General features: G+C 43.8%; 2 protein-coding genes across 3 annotated transcripts in view; both read right to left on the bottom strand.

Moving 5' to 3' along the window:
- Nucleotides 1-6,638, bottom strand: part of glg1a (golgi glycoprotein 1a) — a 60,375-nt gene extending 53,737 nt beyond the window's left edge. The window contains exon 1 of the mRNA XM_058074815.2: nt 6,223-6,638. Within this exon, the coding sequence (XP_057930798.2) occupies nt 6,223-6,558 (336 nt within the window). The 5' untranslated portion in view covers nt 6,559-6,638. The remainder of the gene's footprint in view (nt 1-6,222) is intronic.
- Nucleotides 6,639-6,771: 133 nt separating this feature from the next.
- rfwd3 (ring finger and WD repeat domain 3) lies at nt 6,772-19,021 on the bottom strand. 2 transcript variants are annotated; one of them, XM_078791712.1, is made up of 13 exons: nt 18,826-19,021; nt 14,058-14,245; nt 12,559-12,812; nt 12,455-12,477; nt 10,812-11,000; nt 10,648-10,739; nt 10,371-10,485; nt 10,048-10,273; nt 9,783-9,933; nt 8,255-8,431; nt 7,961-8,175; nt 7,673-7,887; nt 6,772-7,598 (listed from the first exon to the last, which is right to left on the bottom strand). In XM_078791712.1, the coding sequence occupies exons 2-13, from the start codon at nt 14,243-14,245 to the stop codon at nt 7,455-7,457; spliced, it is 1,989 nt and encodes a 662-aa protein (XP_078647838.1). In that variant the 5' UTR covers nt 18,826-19,021; the 3' UTR covers nt 6,772-7,454. The 2 variants fall into 2 exon arrangements, with proteins under 2 accessions (XP_078647838.1, XP_057930800.2); XM_058074817.2 differs by having other exon boundaries at nt 12,455-12,480; nt 18,826-19,020.
- Between the last annotated feature and the right edge of the window lie 467 nt (nt 19,022-19,488).

Raw genomic sequence — 19,488 nt, 5'->3', positions numbered from 1 at the left:
CAAGGTGGCTTTTGGCCCTGCGCACACCTCCTTCTGATGAAGATAGAGCCAAAACTAAACATCCAAAAAACAAATTAGTCACAAAACTGAGCCATTAATCACATTTCTACGTGACCGTATGGCTGAGCTACAATGCTGTGAAAAGTCTGTAAATTCTCCTGTTTTCTCTGGCATGTGCTGTTCTAAAAATAGATTTGGGTGTACCTATATAGTCGCTCATTTTTTTCTATCGCTAATTGCATTGCCTTGGTTACAGGAAATGTTCCAAAAAATAAATAGCGCTCTAGTCTTGAGCGCCACAATTCCAGTGGTGTAACATGTGTGGGGGGTCCTTTTTGCGGTTTTGGCTACATTAAGTGCAAGAAAATGGGAAGATTAACATATAAGAACAAGAAGAAGTATAACTAAACATGAGGAATATTAAGATGGGCTGCACTGCTAGCCAATCTGCTTTGCAGGTGTCTGTGGGGGGCCTGCATTGCAGTGCATGCCCATAATAATAAGAAAAACTAAATATGAATCTTAAGATGGGCTGCTCTGCATTGCAGTGCATGCCCATAATAATAAGAAAAACTAAACATGAATCTTAAGATGGGCTAATCTGCATTGCAGTGCATGCCCATAATTAAGACAGCTAATTGTTGCTGCAGGGGCGGCACGGCGGTCTAGTGGGTAGCGCGCAGACCTCACAGCTAGGAAAATGGCTGTGCACAGACGTCTCCCATCCAACCTGATGGAGCTTTAGACTTATTGCAAAGAAGAATGGGCAAAACTGCCTAAAGATAGGTGTGCTAAACTTGTGGGATCATATTCAAAAAGACTTGAGGCTGTAATTGCTGCCAAAGGTGGATCAACAAAGTATTAAGCAAAGGCTGTGAATACTTGTGTAAATGTGATTTTTTTGTTTTCTATTTTTAATAAATTCAAAACATGTCAAAAAAAAAACTTTTTCACATTGTCATAATGGAGTATTTTGTGTAGAATTTTGAGGTAAGAGATTAATTTAATACAGTTTGGAATGAGGCTGTAACATGACAAAATGTAGAAAAAGTGAAGCGCTGTGAATACTTTCCGGATGCACTGTATGTTAATACCAGGGCTGGCCGATATGGACCAAAACTCGTAGAATATTGATATACAATATATTTCTCCATATTTTTTGCTTAAACTGAATTTAGCCAAAAGTCAAAGCCGAATATTTGTGGTAAATCTTATAGAAAAATAGCCACTGAAATAAAATAGTATATTCTCTTTCTTAAAGAAATATAGAAAATGTTAACTATAATGTTCACTCATCAGTGCAATCATGCTGCACTCACAGTAGTCGGCGCAGGAGAGAGCTTCCTTAAATTGATGGCCCTCGGGTGGCGGCATCTTGAAACATGAGACCTCCGCATCAAATCCAGTCTATATCGATATGGACGATATCCTTGTTTTTGATATCGTGCTTAAAAAAATATCAATATTTTAAAATACATAATACATACAGGGCGGCATGGCGGTCCAGTTGTTAGCGCGCAGACCTCACAACTAGGAGACCAGGGTTCAATTCCACTCTCGGCCATCTCTGTGTGGAGTTTGCATGTTCTCCCCGTGCAAGCGTGGGTTTTCTTCCTCCCACATTCCAAAGGTTAATTGGCGACTCCAGATTGTCCCTAGGTATGAATGTGAGTGTTTGTCTGTGTGTGCCCTGTCCGGGGCGGCCGGTCCGGGGTGTACCCGCCTCTCGCCGGAAGACAGCTGGGATAGGCTCCAGCACCCCCCGCGGTAGAAAATGAATTAATACATTCAATTAATACATTCACAAAACATACACAAAAATGTTGGAAATGTCTGGAAAATCTGGGAATGAGCTCAACGATTTCATGTGGAAATGGGTTGAATCCGTTGAAAAATGGAGGAGGCATTAGAGGATGGTGGAATAAGAAAGAATTTTATAGGTTTCGCACAATAAATAAAACAGTTGCATAATTTTATATGCTCGTAATTAACTGATGAAAAATTGTCAGCATTCACACAATGATGTCAATGGTGACAGACAAACTGCCTTGACCTTCAAAGGTCATTATGATGTCATCTAAAATGTCAATTGGAAGTCTTCGGTCGTCGTGGTGACCGAGCCTCCTCAAACATACAGTGAATTATGTTAAATAAGTAGTCAGTGGAACATTGGTTTGCATGTTATTAAACATTGAAAACGTTCAGTTAAATGTATAACAGGGCACGCGTCTTTCTGCATTACCACGACACCGCGCTACTGGAACCGGAAGTCAGCTACTTTCCCTGTGACTCTTTTATGTTAACATAAAACACAGTTTTATAATAATAATTAAAAAAACACTATAATAAAATAAAAAAATAATAGGTGGGCACGGCGCCCTCGCGTCCAGATTCTCCAGAGCGCCATGGAGAGAAAGGTGCTTCTGTGTCCGACAATGAGTGCTCCTCCTTTAGGATCCAGTAGCTCCTAAACACTTTTCAATTAGTGCTTTAGCTTATCACCTCCTATACCCACTAAATTAGAAAGTGTTGATCGCAGTAGTCAAGAAGTAGTAGTTTGGAAGTGTGACCAATACAGCGGAGTGGGAGCGGAGTGTCTGGAGGGGGGCCATGGGTGGAATAAATTAAAACAGCCCGTTTTGGCAAGAAACACAGAGCCGAAGAAATACAGCTGGAATTGGTGCACATTGTGGAAGATCTACGACTTTGCCCTGATTGTATTGCACAATTTTCTTTAAAATTTCAACCAAATCCTACTAAAACTATGTTATTTTTGCTCATAATATTGCAAGGTGGCAGGAATTACAAGGTCGAAGAAGTACATTTTGTAAGTGCAAGCGTGTGTAAAAATAATCGATATTAATGCATACATCCATGCGCATGTGCGCGATGCGAGTGCATTGGCTCGTTCACTGGATATAGATGTAATTGACGGGTGAAATCTAGATTCATCCCGATGCGTTTGTGGGTATCGGTAAAATCTGATGCAAGTGCCGTTTTATTTATGTTAAACTTCACCCCATATGCTGTTCCCCAGGTGCAATGAATGCACCATCATTATTTCGCGTTATAGCGACTTCATACAAAAGAGTCGCTGAGAGGCTGAAGCCGGGCCTTTACTTTGTCTGACGCGCCGCACACAAAAAATCTCCGAGATACAAAAAAATGAGTTCAACCTTTTATTAAAGAAAATTAATGATCAACTTATGATACCGTGCACAAACTCATAATCAAAGTAATCACAGAGATTAAAAGGAATTAGCGGTCAACAAAAAATACGGCAACCCTGCTCACCCTCTCTCTTTGTCTCTCTCTGGCCACACAAGTGAACAGGTGCCTATATTAACGAAACGTCAGCGCTCATAACCATTTGACCTACTTCCCGTGTCCATGTGATCACAACGAATCTAAATAATATCATAAACAATAACAAACACCACTATTCAAGTTTAAACTATCGTGCACCTACAAAGAATCAATCCAAATTCATTCGTGGCTCCTACACGCATTTTGTATTTAATACGGACGCAAGCCATGAGGCACATACATCTATGAGTAAAAAAGCATGGACGTTCGCACGCAGGAAGTTTCTATATTTATCTCACTCGCAACTTTTAAAATTGTATGTTTGGAAACACTATGGATTCGAAAAAAAACGGTGGAAAGCGCGACAAAACATCTGTCATTTGCAAAGAATGCCGTGTTAAGAAGCCATACAATGGCAGTACGACAAACATGCAGACCCCCTAAAAGGGTACACCACAACACGGACACATCGACCGCCACCTCCCCCGGCTACCCGTCTAGTTCCTCGTCGGACACCGAGGAAAAACCAAGCAAATCAGGTCAGTGGATCTTCAGCCACTTTCAAGCCAGGAGCTATTTGTCCATCCCTGCAACAAGTGTCCCCCCTGAACGAGTGTTCAGCACAGCAGGTGACATTAGAACAGCAGAGCAGTTGGCTTCTTCCTTACTTTTGAAAACAATTTTCCATTTTTTCCCCTTTGCTTATTTGCATCATGTTGAATGGCATCATATCGCAAGAAATTGCACCATATCATATCGGATCGCATGGATTTGAACTAATCACTGCCAACACGGATGCCCTCTGCAAGAGGGGAAAGAGTCACCTGTACTTCCTCAGAAGGCTGGCGTCCTTCAACATCTCCAAGAAAACTGCTACAGATCTTCTACCAGTCTGCGGTAGCGAGTAGGGATCGACCGATATGTTTTTTTTTCGGCCGATGCCGATACTGATTTTTTTCCATCACCCTTAGCCGATGGCCGATTTTGCTTGGGCCTTTATTTGTGGCCGATACTGCTTTTGCGCCCTCAATTTATATGAAAAAATGACAATGATAACAAATATTACAGGTCTCAAGTTTAAACAAATATTTATTGTAATGTCAACACTGAACACAGTAGGATTCAGCTTTCTTAAACACACATTTAAACAGTATTATCAATTCTAAAATGTGCAAAACATTTCTGTCATAGTTTATCTAGCATCGATGTGCTGACTGCTCCTCCGCAGTGTAACCCCCCCCACCCCCCGCCCGTCTCCACACACAAACACATCACACTGACATAATTTAGTCCGATATATAAAACATTTCTCTCATCATTAAAGTTCGTGCCGGGTCCTCCGGCAACACAAAGCTGCCCGGCGGATGCCTGTCTGTAAATCATGCGGCGGAAAAATACATCGGCGAACCCACGCTCGTATTGGCCGATACCAATTCAAGTAAAGAACGCAAATATCGGCCGGCCGATGTATCAGTGGTGTGCTGGGGGAGCAGCCTCAAGAAGGACACTGCACGCCTGGACAAACTAGTGAGGAAGGCAGGGTCTGTCGTTGGCTCAGAGCTGGACAGCCTGACATCTGTGGCAGAGCGACGGTCACTGAACAAACTCATGCCCATAGACAATCCATACCATCCACTGCACAGCACCATCTCCTAGCAGTGTTGCAGCTTCAGTGACAGTCTGCTGTCACTCACCTGCTCCACTGACAGACTGAGGAAATTGTTCCAACGCCACTGGGGTAAAGCGATAAACACACACTAAGCCTGGGACTTACTGCATCAATATGCACATGTATATGCTGTTCAAAACAAAGTTTTTTTGCATTATATTTTGCCATTATATTTTTGCTCTACTGTATTTGCTACTTGTACCTTATTTTATTATTTATTATTATTTTATTTTACTATACTACTTTACATAGTTCCATCCCCTTATTTTCGTGAACCCTGCATGTTTTCCAAATCTGTAAGCTGCTGGATCTGTGAATTTCTCTAGGAGATGAATAAAGCACCCATCCATCCATCCACCCATTCAAATGATTAAAGCATCGTATCGCATCGCCAGAAAATTCCATGTATCATTGGCATTGCATCGCAATGTGTATCGACTCGTCCTCAGTGCTGAGATTTCAACCCCTAGTGTCCGTGTATTGTCTCACTGCCACATTGAGTTATGGGAACAGTCACGTTAAGAATCAAGACTTCAGTGATGATAAAAGTAACTTAATGTTCATGTGTATATTTATATGTCTTTTAATGTATAATTGTTTTCTGCATGTAAAACTATAAAAACTGTAAAACTTGTGTTAACATTTTAGGCTTTGTGAATATGATTTTGCTTATTTTTTAGGGCATTTTGATCCAGTTAGCGTCCGTTTCGGTTAGAATCGGCCCTTCTGGAACAAATTAATGACGCTGTCCAGGGTTCCACTTGTACTTGTGGCTGCTATCTTGTACAAAACGTCAACGTCACCGGATTCCACCGCTGACCTGCCACTTTATTAGGTTGTTATAAAATCGCCGAACAGAGAGAGCCCATCGATTGAGAATGTGGATGAAAATCTAGTATTTTGGTGTATTTGCTGACGAATATTTCACATGTAAGCATCCATTTTCGTTAACTGTCTGTTACTGTGGCGCTTTCCAAAACGACCGATACAATCGAGAATATTCCTGAAGGGACACGTCGAAAACAGAGACAACAACGCCGAACTGAACAACCGAATATAGCGGTCGGGTAATTCGCTCAAATATGCTTTATATTTGTAGATGTAGCAGTTGTTGGATTAATGCTCGGGGTTCCGCGTGACGTTCTCCGTGTACGTGGGCTAGCAGGTGGCTAACTAAGACAGCTAAGGTTAGCTGGCACACCCTGTCACAATTCCTGAACTCTCACCACCTCACTGCGCTGATTTACCTCTTTCTTGTCCTGGAGGCACACAAGCAGCTCCAGGTTGTTGTCCCAGGACTCCTTCGAACACAGCCGAGTCAGGTCGTCCCTGCATACCGCCTCCTCAGACAACTTCCAGCCGGCAGAACGCTTCCTCTGCGCCGAGGCCCCGGCGCCAAGGTTCCTCTCAGCGGCTGCCACATTCATCGCTGCCGGACCCGCGACACCTGGCTTCTGGTTCTGTGGGTTAGCGGCATTGGGTCTAGCTTTGGCGAAACCGTTGTTGTCTGCCAGGGACGGGTGGAAAACCGACAAGGAGCACATGAAAAGCAGGAGTCGAGGAACACGTATACAGTTCGCCATCTTCACTTAGCCAGCTGCTGCGTTCAGGGACTGTCGGTGATTCGGGCTACCAGGAGTAAAGTTTTGTCTATAGCTGACTGTCATGAATAATTAATAAGCACGTGCGGGTTCAGGGTATGGGTCACCCAATCGCAGAATCCCGATGGAAATGTTTTCGCGCATGCGTCAATATGATTTCAGTAATGTGAAGAGATATAAGAAAATTAGGCTAACATTGTGTTTTTATTGTGAGATAAGAAACATGTGGTTTATTTCACGAATAGACTGCAGGCTCGGTTTGAGTAATCTCACAATGTTCCTTAACTGTGATCTGCAAACAAATCTTTAAGACCTTAAAAATTCTCACTCAACATGCTTGGCTGTTTTGTTTGGTGAGAAGCCAAGACAGACTTAAAAACTTTGTATTTTATTAATTTAAAGAAAAAACAATGACTGACACATCCAAACACACAAACATAAAATACTGTCTGTAAATATGAAAGAGTATGTTTTACTGTACAAACACTAAGATTTCTGGCCAGATTAAATGAATCCAGCTGGTTGTTGGTGGTGAGTTCAAGGCCACTGAATCTGACAATTCAGTTGTGTGTCTGCAGAAGCACAATGAAAATCTCTCTCTCGCACTAAAAACTGTAAAAGGTAAATGTACATGTGTTGTGATGAACCCAGTAGACCTGGCGCCTCATCTCACATAACATAATAAGTATAGAAGCCCTGTACACAAAAACAATCAGCGACTGTTTTTGGCAATTTGTAGTTTCAGGCAAAACTGCTATGATGGTCAAAGGTCCCCAGGTTATTTCAAAATAAAATAACTGAAAAATACTTGAAAATATTCTATGACTTCTGCTATGTAAACAGTTTAGCGACATTCTGTTCCCGCGAGCCGCCTTCCTTCACTTCCACTTGTAGAGCTTCATCATCTTCTCTGTTAGCGCCACCAGGAAGTGCTCGCCATTCACCTGGAACGGAGTGATGTCTAACACCGGGAGGTCGGCCGAAAGCTTCTGGAGCAGAGTGCCACTGGCTGCCTCCCACACCTGAGGGGGAAGTTCAGGAGGTGAAGTTTTAGGACACGCACGCACACACGCACGCACACACGCACAATTTGTACCATCATGGAGTTGGATGCCTCATCTCCAGCACACACCAGGGCTCCGCCTCCATCCGGACTGTTGAAGATGGCGTTCTTGGTGAGAAATTTGCATGATGTGCCAGCGCTGAACGTCTGCACGGGTGAGCAGGAGCAGCTGGGCGGCTGGTTGAGGTCCTCCTGGGGTGCTCGGGTCAAAGCCATTAGGACGCAGCGCAGAGTTGGGTTGAAGCGTCCTGTAGACAGTCAGCATAAACACCGTTAAGAGATATAAAGATAAGAGGCTGTGCGATGGTGCAGGGTTCTCACCGGGTCGGTAGGTGACCAGGCAGTGCCTGCTTTCCGTATCCACCTGGATGTCGGTGCAGCCTCCTGGCTCCAGCGGCAGCATGTGCGGCTTGTACGTGCTCTCGCCAACCTGTTCCCAGAAGCAGCCGCCTCCTGGGGAGCCAGCGATCAGGCCACCACACGGGAAAGAGCTGGACGCTGCCTTAGGGATGTAGCAGAGAGATGCAACTGGAGTCCTAAGAAATATTGAAAGATGTTTGGGGGTGGGGGTATGATGCCAGACATCCATTGTTCGATGTTAAACAATGCACGGACCTGGAGCGGAGCGGCTCAAGCTCCTGGACATGCATGCTGGTGTCTCTTATGTCGTAGACCAGAACCGACCCATTGCTCAGACCGGCGTAGATATAATTGGTGTTATCCAAACACCAGCAGCAGCTCCACACGGGTTTGCCGGCATTGTAAGTCTGAACCACTGTGCTGGTCAGCAGGCTGCGACACAGGCAATGACAAAGTGAAGTACATGCAAGGGTGCCCAGACTTTCCCAAGCGAGCACCACATAGTGAGAAAAAAAAGATGCCATTTTGATTTTGCAAAGCAACATGTAGGTATACTCAGAAGTTATACAGTTGTATGCACAGGTTTGGCCACCCCTGATAATTCCCACCATTTTCATTGATAAATAATTAATATATGGGTCTATTATTTCATTTTGACAGATAGTGTTCGCAGATTTTTTTTCCTTATTACAGTATGTAAACACTGTTACTCTGCTGGAGTCCATAAGGGCGATGCTGGAGAGCACCTCAACTGGTGATAGTGATAATGATAATGATGCAACTTGGAGGGGCATGATTGGGAGGAATGGCCTCCCCGATCTGTGCGAACCAATGTTTATCCATAACTAAACACCATGTTCGAACACAAGAATGTCTGTCCGTAAGTGCACTTGGCACCAGGACACCCGAGGCTGCAGGTCTATAATGACTTTGTAGTCGTATCATCAGACCTGCGTTCGCATGTTCTGGACACAGAGGTGAAGAGAGGGGCTGAGCTGAACGGATCACCACCTGGTAATGAATTGGACTAGATAGTGAGGGCGGAAGGGGGACATACCCGGTAGACCCGAACATGTAGTGAGAGTGTGGTGGGAACATCTGGCAGTTCGTCAAGTCTTCAACTCTCGCCTCCGGCAGAGCTTTGGTGCATATTCAAAAGGGTGGAGTGCTCCCTCTGGGTTAGGAATGAAGTCCTGCCCCAGGTGTAGTAGGTCGGGGTCACAAGTGAGGGAAAGCCAGAACACAAGGTCGATATGCGGATCGCCGCATGCCTGTTAGGCCCCCCCCCCTTTTTTTTTTTTTTTTGTGGGCTCCCTGGCATCCAGGTGACCTTGGAATTGTCATAACTTTTCCCCCTTATACGGCACCCCTGGCCAATAGCACCAAACATAAATAAATTCAAAATGTACAGTTAGTCCATGTGATCAGTATCACTATCAGCCGATTTCACTCATGGGTGATCAGTATCTGAATCGGCAGCATAAAACCCTGATCAGAGCATTCCTACTGAATTTTCAATATTTTTACCTTATTCTCATAACCCAACTTTTTCTCCAATCTAAGCATTATTTTTCCTCATAAAATTATGTTATTGTAAAACTACGTTGTTTGGCTAACAACTTTTTCTATTCATATTTTGACTTTTTTTTTTTACAATTAGTACTGATTTTTCCATTGCTGGTTTTTAAATTTAGTTTTCTGTTTAAATCATTAAATCATTGGGCAACACATTTTCAAATGTGTTGGACCATTAGTACTAGAGGCTGCTAGTGTAGGTCATCACCTGGTGAGTTTGATGGTGCAGTCCTGAGCGGCCGACAACAGCAGGCTGTCGTTCTTTCTGCTGAAACACAGACCTCTGATCTGATTGCTGTGGATGGGAATGTACTGGCTGGATTTAAGGTTGGCCAGGCTAACTTTCTTCACGCCCCAGCCTGATGAAAAGCATACAAGGGTTCCTGTGTTAGTCTAAAAAGGGACCGGGACCTCAACTCCCAATCTTGTTAACGTTCCATTGACAGCCAGTTAGACCAGACCGGGGATCTCACCAGGCACGAGTGCTGCGTGAGGCGAAGGCTGCGAGGCCAGCAGGCCGCTCAGGGCTTCGCAGTAAGACAAAACTCTGCAGCCTCCATTCTGAGACACCAGAACTGCATCGAAGAAGCTGTACAGCGGCACCTTGGGACGGTCAGGGCCACAGTGGAGCGAGGAGGAGGAAGGGTAGGAGACGGCAGCTGAGCCCCGCCCAGCTGGTGCCATCTGAGCTCTGAGCTCCTACAAAACAAGGAATGACCACAATGTGTCCATGAGTGGTTTCCTAACATTTGTAGAGACATGTGAAATGAGGCTGCAGGGAGTCCTGGAAGAAAACCTGGAGTTCCTGTTGTGCTTGTCCATACTTGTTGCTAACCACCTGTAGTTTGAGTTTGTATTGAGCTGATTCCAGTTCAGCCTTCCTCCTCAGAGACTGCTCCTCTTCCAGGGACCTGCACGTAGACACACATGCACATCAAGTAAAAAAAACAAAAAAACAAAGTTAACTTGTGAAGCATATACCGTATTTTCTGAACTATAAGTGCAGGAACAGCCAACCTATGAAAAAAGTGTGACTTATAGTCTGGAAAAAACGTTAAAATAGGTCTACTCACTTCTTTAGGCTCTCATGCTCACTGTTGTCCATGGCTCTCAGCTTTGGAGCGTAGAGCAGCAAGATGTCGGAGCGCTTGGCCTTCTTGTTGCACTGCACATTAAAAAGTACAAGAGAGTGAAGAATGTGCAGACATGTGTGACGTCAAGTTGCCACCTGACAGACCTGCGGGCATTTGGCGGCAGAGCGCTGGGCAGTCAGCCACCGCTGGATACAGGTAAAGCCAAAGAGGTGTCCGCAGCGCAGAGCAGCGATGCGGTGGTCTCCTGCCGCAGTCCACGCCTCGAAGCAGATGCTGCAGGTGTCACCTTCGCCCTCCTCACTGTAGGACGGTGGGTGAGGCAGGACAGGTGGCTGACAGAGAGACCATGACAGTGAACGACTGGAAGGTGGTTTCCAACATTGGTTCAACAACAAGGCCACAAAACTGAATGGGCAACAATAATCACCCTGGTAGTCAGAGCCTCTCCCCATATGGCAGGGGTCGGCAACCTTTAATATTAAAAGAGCCATTTCACCCCCAATGCTCACTAAAGGACAGACTGGAGCCGCAAAACATAACCTGACGTCTGAAGGGGGGCGGGGGGTATATATATTCATGGTTAGTTTACCGTGTTGGGGGAAGACCTGTAACATCCCAACCGAAGCAAGCAGCCAAACACCCGCTTTGCCTCAATTTCTCGAGCTCATCCAATCACTAGTTAGTCAGGATTCCTTTAGGGTCTCACAGAAAGTCTGATTTTTAAAAAACTCATTATAAAACTGCGTATTTTTCCCATTCGGGTGTTACTTGAGCCTTACAAAGGCAGCCACATGCGGCTCTGGAGCAGTGGGTTGCTGACCACTGCCATAGGGCACCTCATCACAAAACAAATTAAAATTTGACAGTTAATCCATGTGATCTGTATTGGTATCGGGTGATTTCACACATTGACAGCATAATCAGACTATTCGTAATTGTGATATGTAGTATTCTACACTGGTTACTAGGTGTCAGTAAAGTTACATAAATGAGAAAACAGTCACCGCAGTGGTGGTGGGGCCGAACACGAATGTTATTCAGAACGGCACGAATAATTACTTTTTTTTTTTATACAAATAATTAATTCGAACATTCATTCACTTTCTACCGCTCATCCTCGCAAGGGTCATGGGGGTGCTGGAGCCTATCCCAGCTGTCTTCAGACAAGAGGTGGGCTACACCCTGGACTGGTTGCCAGCCAATCACAGGGCACACATGGACAATTTGGAGTCGCCAATTAACCGAGCATACATGTTTTTGGAATGTGGGTGGAAACTGGAGTACCCAGAGAAAACCGACACATGCACGGGGAGAACATGCAAACTCCACAGAGATGACCGAGGAATCAAACTCGTTGGAAAAAAACTCGTTGGCAATGGGATGGGCCCTTTATTTAAATTTGACAATACTATTGTTCATCTGCAATAATTTGTTGGACAATTATCATCCAGCAAAATGTGTTATCGTGACAACCCTAACTGCCACTTTCTCTCATACCGCACGATTGTATGACGGACTATTTTAGCATTTTTAAAACCGTGACTTTTTCATACCATGGCATACCTTGAGACCAGGAAACTGCTCATTCCTAGATGGCATTGATTTTTTTTTATAGAGGCACCAGTGGTTATTTGCTTTTGTACACCATCACTGCAGGAGACTGATTCAATGATTAATTGAAGTAGTTACTTACAGACTATCTGCTGATAGACTTGCAGAGAGATTTGCATTCCAAACTCATATCCCTCAATAAAAGATTGAATCTGATCTGATCAAGTGGCATTACCTGGATGCTGCGAGGTTGTTCTGCTGCTGAAGACAAAAAGAACAAGAATGAAAGTTGATGTGATGCCATGTTGAAATAAAAAAGGCACTGGCGGTCTCACTCACAACGGTTGGAATCTGTTCCTTCTTGTACATGTGTGTCATTAGCGTTGTTGAGGTGAGGGTTCATGGGGGGCTCAGGTTCCACGGTCTCCACAGGAGCGGCTTGCATGGCTGGTCTTTCTTCCTCTGACTCGCTGACCTCCGTGCTGCTGGACTGTGAGTCGACTACAGTGGCGGCAGGTGCTCGCAACCGGAAGTCTGGAAACCCCCTGGAGGGCGATGCAGTCTGGCTGGAATAGTGCACTCGGAGGCCCTGTCTGGCACAGCAAAACAAGCGGTGGGGTGTTAAAAGACAACTGTAATTTTATTTTGAAATTTGTGCAGATTGGGAGTGAAAAAAATTAAGAGAAGCATGTTTGTTTTTTTTAAGCAGTTCGTCTTAGCTGTAAACACACATTCTCCACACACACACTTCTATGACCATCCTTCAAAATAAGAGCACCATTTGCCCCATGCCTGTGTTGGAATTGCATGGGTGACTACATCTTCCTTCATCACAAACACAGGCATTAACAGTTTGTTGCAGATTTAGTAGCAATGTGTGCAGAGGCTGACATCCCGTTAGAAACGTTTTTTTACCAATAAATAAATGCGCTTTACAATTTCAGACAAAATGTATTTCATTATATGGCGTAAGGTTTGTAACTCTTCATACAAGACTCCACTGAATTAAAATTTTTTATTGTTTTTATCATCATATCGTGATACATTCCAATAATATCATCAGGTCCATATCACCCAACTCTCGTGGACATTGTAAGTGCCTTTTTTCATTATACGGTTATCCGAGAAACATTTAGCACCAGCGCTAAGGGGGTGAAGGGGAACCTGATAACCTGCGCCTGACAACCTGTTGCTCATCCTCAATATATTTAGGCTCAAAAGAGAAGGTTCTGGTTCCTTACTTGTCTAAAATTACTATTTTCCCCCTCTGGTCAGATTCCCCCTCTCTTGAGAAGAATTGTATTGCATTTTGGAATAGCAGGTTAATGTTTGCTTTAAACATAATTTTAGCTGTTTGAAAGCTGGACGGTGAGCTAGTGGTTAGCGTGCAGGCCACACAGCTAGGACACCCGAGTTAAATTCCACCGTCTGGCATCTCTGTGTGGAATTTGCATGTTCTTCCCGTTCATGCATGGGTTTTCTCCGGGTACTCCGGTTTCCTCCCACATTCCAATAACATGCTAGGTTAATTGGGCGACTCCAAATTGTCCAAAGGTATGAATGTGAGTGTGAATGGTTGTTTGTCTATATGTGTCCTGTGATGATCCTGAGCTGGCTACTAGTCCAGGGTGAACCCCGCCTCTCGCCAAAGACAGCTGGGATAGGCTCCAGCACGCCCGCGACCCTAGTGACGATAAGTGGTAGTAAATGGATGGATGGATGGATATTTTACCAGATCAGCCAAAGTTAATAATTGCAATTTTAGGAACAAAGGGTTTATATGTTATCTATAATCGGCATTATAGATTTTTGTAGCATGCTGAAGGACTTCACCATACCTGAGCCTTCTGCGTGAGGCACCACGGCCTGTCCTTCTGTGACTGAAAGCCCAAGTGGCAGGAAGTCTCGGCTGCTGACGAGACGCCGCCAGCGCTCTCTCATCACTGTCATCATCTTCGTCCACTTCAGTGCTGCTGCCAGAATCTGAGATGATCTCTTCCGGGGTATCAATCTCCATGGACTCCATCTGCAGTTCAATATCAAGCGATGGAGTGCAGCTTGCATGATTTACCCATGTCAACACAACCTGCGCTACCCTTGCAGCTATTCATCTTCACTGTCAAACTTTAGAAAATTATACAAGAAGGGATTTTAAAAATAATAAAATAGTTTCTTCAACGCAATAGTAATTTATTGCCGCTCCACAGAATTAGCGGTTTGAGCAGCACTTCCTATGCAAGCTCCCTGCAACATGACCGCCCAGGCAGAATGAGGGGGTAATACCGCTGTACCTACAAAGCCAATTCATGCTGGTGGCACAAGTCCAGTGGAAACCAACTTTGAGGCCCATTGCAGCACCCAGCACGTTGGTGTGTAACCCTGACAAATGGATTGGCCCGATGTTGTGGCGGAAGACGACATTATCCAATCTACATAAATATGGGATCGGCCGCCGATCCTGAATTTTGGCTGATAAAAATAACAGTTATGGCCATTTGAGTTGGACGCTGTTGACGAGTGGTGCTACACGACGCTGAAGTTGGCTTCCAACTTGCCGTTTTCTGTGACACTTCTTCATGTGAACAATTGTGAGATATTTTCGGTAAGACACTGACACGAATTATTGCATTTTCTGAAACCTTTATGTTATTTGTGGAAATGCCATAAAGGCACATGTAGACTTTTTTCGTTGGTCCCTATTCCATGTTAGACCTGGTGCTGTTACAAAACCACTAGCAATCTTCATAAAAGCACTTTGTTGTGAAAATGTTATAAAAAGGTATTAATTTCTGTATGTTGTACCTTAATTGCACGATCACAAACAGAAATCACAAATCATATACGGCGAAAGTGCTTCCAAACCCAGGCAAAACCTCAATCAGACTCAATTGGTCCTGCAACGATGGTTATCAACTTACTTTGTCAAGTGCGGCTTTTGGCATTGTGCTAAGTGTGTGTTAAAAAGAAAGTTGCCGTTTCACCTCATTTTTCTACTTCTGGTAAAAATTTTAGCCATCTTGACTGGTATATTTTACAAAAATCAGTATGTATTTATTATGGAGCGCTATGAGGAGTTCCCTCAAGATTATGACTGCTAAAAGCATCCACCAGGGCAGAGGTGCTCACACTTTTTCAGCATGCGAGCTACTTTTAAAATGACCGAGTCAAAATGATCTACCCACTACAAAAATGCAAAACATCTATTTTCAAATGTATTGAGGATTATTTGTACGTACAATGTATGTTGATGTACCTTACATAACCAAATGAGCCAATATTGCAAAACACACATAATTAACTATTAACATTTTTTGTAATTACCTGAGTTTACTTTGATGACTTGCACTGAATTGAATCAGCCAGGGATGCATAGTCCGGACAGTAGCTGCTGATAGCCAGGTTAGCCAGGCAAACGCACTTCGAAAAAGACATTGTGAAAAAAAAGTCCACCTCCCATTCCGTATGGAAGTGATATGTTTTTGCCTTTTTACTTGGTCCAGCTACTTCACTCATTTTAGTGACCATAAACTTTAGCGAGGGCTTAAAATCTGACGCTATTCGCAGACTAGCTTAGCACTTTGCATCGTTGTTTACGCATGAGCGGTGACCTAAAGGTCAAAATTCAGTTGTCATCTGACTGGTTGTCCTGTATGTCAATCAAGTAACGGGGATGGATGATAGGCTGACATCGTAAGTTCTGCTGCACTTAGAGACGTTGTTTGATTTGATTGGTCACCCGAAGGGCAACATTCAGTTGTCATCTGAATGGCTGCCCTATATATCAATCAAGTGACAGCATTGATGCTAGGATGATATTTTTTTAATGTCACGCCGCGATCGACCAGCGATCGACCAGTACCACCTCCGCGATCAACCGGTAGATCACGATCGACTTAATGAGCACCCCTGCACTAGGGCGTGGGGTGACCGCTGGAAATTCAACATGTGAATGTGTACTGACTATTATATATTATATTAACTACCCTGTATATACCTCCCTACTCAACTTTTCATTTTTCAATGGTTGACACTGCACACCTGACACATTAACACTTAAATAAAAATAAAAGATAAAATAAAATAAATAAATTGAAGCAACAACTTTTGGTTTTCATGATTTGTATCATGTTGTGACCACTAAATGGCAGTATTTGCATGGCGACTTTTTTCCTCCATTATATAATAAAACAAGGGTTTAAATGCAGGTGATTAATGCCTGAGAGTGTTTATTCCTCCAGCAAATATTGCAATATAAGCAGACTAACAGGCTGAGTATTCAGGCAAAGACTCCTAGCTGTGACATTTAAATCTGCAAACATAAATGATTAATATTTCATATTGAATTTTATTTCTGGTTTAATTGAAATAGAGATGATGAAGGGGTGATGGTAATGTTTGGTATTCTGGAGAGGGACGCAGAAGGACAGATGGTGGTTGACTTTGCCAAAAGGATGGAAATGGCTGTAGTGAATACTTTCTTCCAGAAGAGAGAAGGACATGAGAGCTATGAGAGTGGAGGTAGGAGTACACAGCTAGAGTAAATCTTTTGTAGACGCTGTAATTTGAGGGAGATCAGTGGCTGCAAAGTAGTGGTAGGTGAAAGTGTAGCCAGACAGCATAGGATGGTGGTGTGTAGAATGACCCTCGTGGTGAGGAAGATGAAGAGGGCAAAGGCAAAGCAGAGGGCCAAATGGTAGAAGCTGAAACAAGAAGAGTGTTGTAGGATTTTTAGGCAGGAGTTGAAACAGGCTCTAGATGGTCAGGGGGTGCTTCCAGATGACTGGAAAACTACAGCAAATGTGATCAGGGAGACAGGTAGGAGAGTACTTGGTGTGTCATCTGGAAAGAAAGCAGACAAGACTTGGTGGTGGAATGAGGAGGAGCATAAATACAGCGGAAAAAGTGGGACATGGACAGGACTGAAGAGAGTAGACAAGAGTACAGAGAGATGAATCCGAAGGTGAAGGTACAGGTGGCAAAGGCCAAAAAAGAGGTCTATGATGACTTGTACGCTAGGTTGAACAGGAAGGAGGGAGAAATAGATCTATATAGGTTGACAAGGCAGAGAGACAGAGATGGAAAGGTTAGGGTGGTCAAGGATAGGAATGGAAGTGTACTGACAGATGTCAATAGGGTGATGGAAAGAGTGCTTTAAAGAGTTGATGTATGAGGAAAACAAGAGAGGAGGAAGAGTATAAGAGGTGTTGAGGACCAGGAAGTAGCAACAGGAAGTGAGAAGAGCATTGAAAAGGATGAAGGCACTGATAGATGAGGTTAGACAAGAATCTCCATGGACTATGATGATAGCAGATGACATTGTGATTTGTAGTGAGAGTTGAGGTTTGCCCTGGAAAAGAATGAAGAATGAAGATTAGCTGGGCTATATGTGTGTGAATGAGAGGGACAAAGTGGAAGAGTGAGGTTACAGGGAGAAGAGATACAGAAGGTGGAGAATTTTAAGTACTGTGGGTCAACAGTTCAGAACAATGGAGACTCTGAAAAGGAGGTAAAGAAGCGTGTACAGGCAGGGTGGAACGGGTGGACAAGTATGTCAGACGGGATGTGTGATAGAAGAGTTTCAGCTAAAATGAAAGGAAGGGTATACAAAACTGTGGTGATTCCGCCCTTTGTTGTTTGGTCTAGTGCTACTGAGGAAAAGGCAGGAAGCATAACTGGAGGTAGCAGAGATGAGGATGCTGAGGTTCTCATTGGGAGTGACCAGGATGGATAGGATAAGGAACGAGTACATCAGAGGGACATTACACATGAGAAGCCTTGGAAATAAAGTCAGAGAAGCCAGACTGAGATGGTTTGGACATGTCCAGAAGAGAGATAGTGAACATATTATAATTATAGAAGGATACTGCGTTTAGAGCTGCCAGGTGGAGGCATAAAGGAAGACCAAAGAGGAGGTTTATGGATGTAGTGAAGGAGGACATGAGGGTAGTTAGTGTGAAAGAGACAGATGACAGGGTTGGATGGAAGCGATTTATTTGCAGGGCGACCCCTGAAGGGAAAAGCCGAAAGAGAAATAAATATTTTATTTCTGGTGCTGGAATGACCATATCTAATGTATTCCCTCGGCTGAAATTTCATCTCACCTATAGATTGGTTAATATCAGAGAACGCTCTTTTTTCATCCATGTCCCTATTATCAATAAACGGTGGCTCTTTCGTAGTCCATTTTAAAATGAAAGCCGGACACAACCTAGTCAAGGCTAGAACATAGTTCTTCGCCTAAGTTACCATGGTGATGCAGTTGCTTTAAAAGAAAACTACCCTCGCTGAACACGCAAGTCTTCCTACTGAATACAGCTAGCTAACCCACTAAAATCGCTCCGCAGAAAATCCCCTTGAGGTCTGTAGATTAATCCAGTCGAATCGGAAACTAACGCCAGCGACATTGGTCGGAAATACGCAAGCCTCGCTATAGTCAGCAAGTTTTGACTTGTGGCTGAACAGCAACTTGTTTCTAACTGCTTACGAAATGCTAACTGCTTTAGCAAGTAGTCAGCTGCTAACAAAAACACCCGCGCTGGTTGCTAACTCATAGCGTCTCACTCAATACTGTACTCGCTGCTAACCGCCAAGCTGCTGCAAACTTACCGAACATGAAGTTCGCACGTTTCAGTCGTTCAGCAAATTTTGCGTCATGTCTCGAAGAATCCGGTCCTGTGGACAACTTGCAATGGACTGACGGATAACCGGGCCAGGACAAGGCTGTCCGTCGAATCTCCCGGTGAAGAGCAAGGAGATTATACAATAAGAGAGACCACCTGGAAACAGCTTCCGTATTATTCCACGGGTGGGTTTGGCCGCCATTTTAGAGTGCAGAATCCAGAAAATTTACATTAAAAACATCCCCTCTGCACATTGCTCAGTCATTAATTGCTCAAATAGTCGGTTCAAAAGACCAGATTTGTCATTTTTGACGTTCCCCCATAACAAAGACAGGTATGTGTGATAAAAATGTTATTGATTCATAACACCGGTTGTTGTAAATAAACAGAATATTGGACTTGTGTGTTTATTGTATGGGACTCCCGCACAGTATATCTTTAAACTAATTTGTTTCTCTAGGTGATTAGCTGAAAAGTCAGTGATGATTATAGTCTTTCAAATGTATTAACCCAGTCCAGGGTTAATACAGCTGGGATAGGCCTCAGCATACCCTAGTGAGGATAAGCAGCGTGGAAAATGAATGGTTGAAAATGTATTAACAATGCCATTGCTGACATAAACGTTGCATTGTGCAAATTGCAAATTCTT

This window comes from Doryrhamphus excisus, linkage group LG1, assembly GCF_037039965.1.
Source record: "Doryrhamphus excisus strain RoL-2023G ecotype Guam linkage group LG1, RoL_Dexc_Guam_v1.1, whole genome shotgun sequence".
In the NCBI taxonomy this organism is placed as follows: Eukaryota; Metazoa; Chordata; class Actinopteri; order Syngnathiformes; family Syngnathidae; genus Doryrhamphus; species Doryrhamphus excisus.
This window is presented reverse-complemented; position numbering and strand designations above follow the sequence as displayed.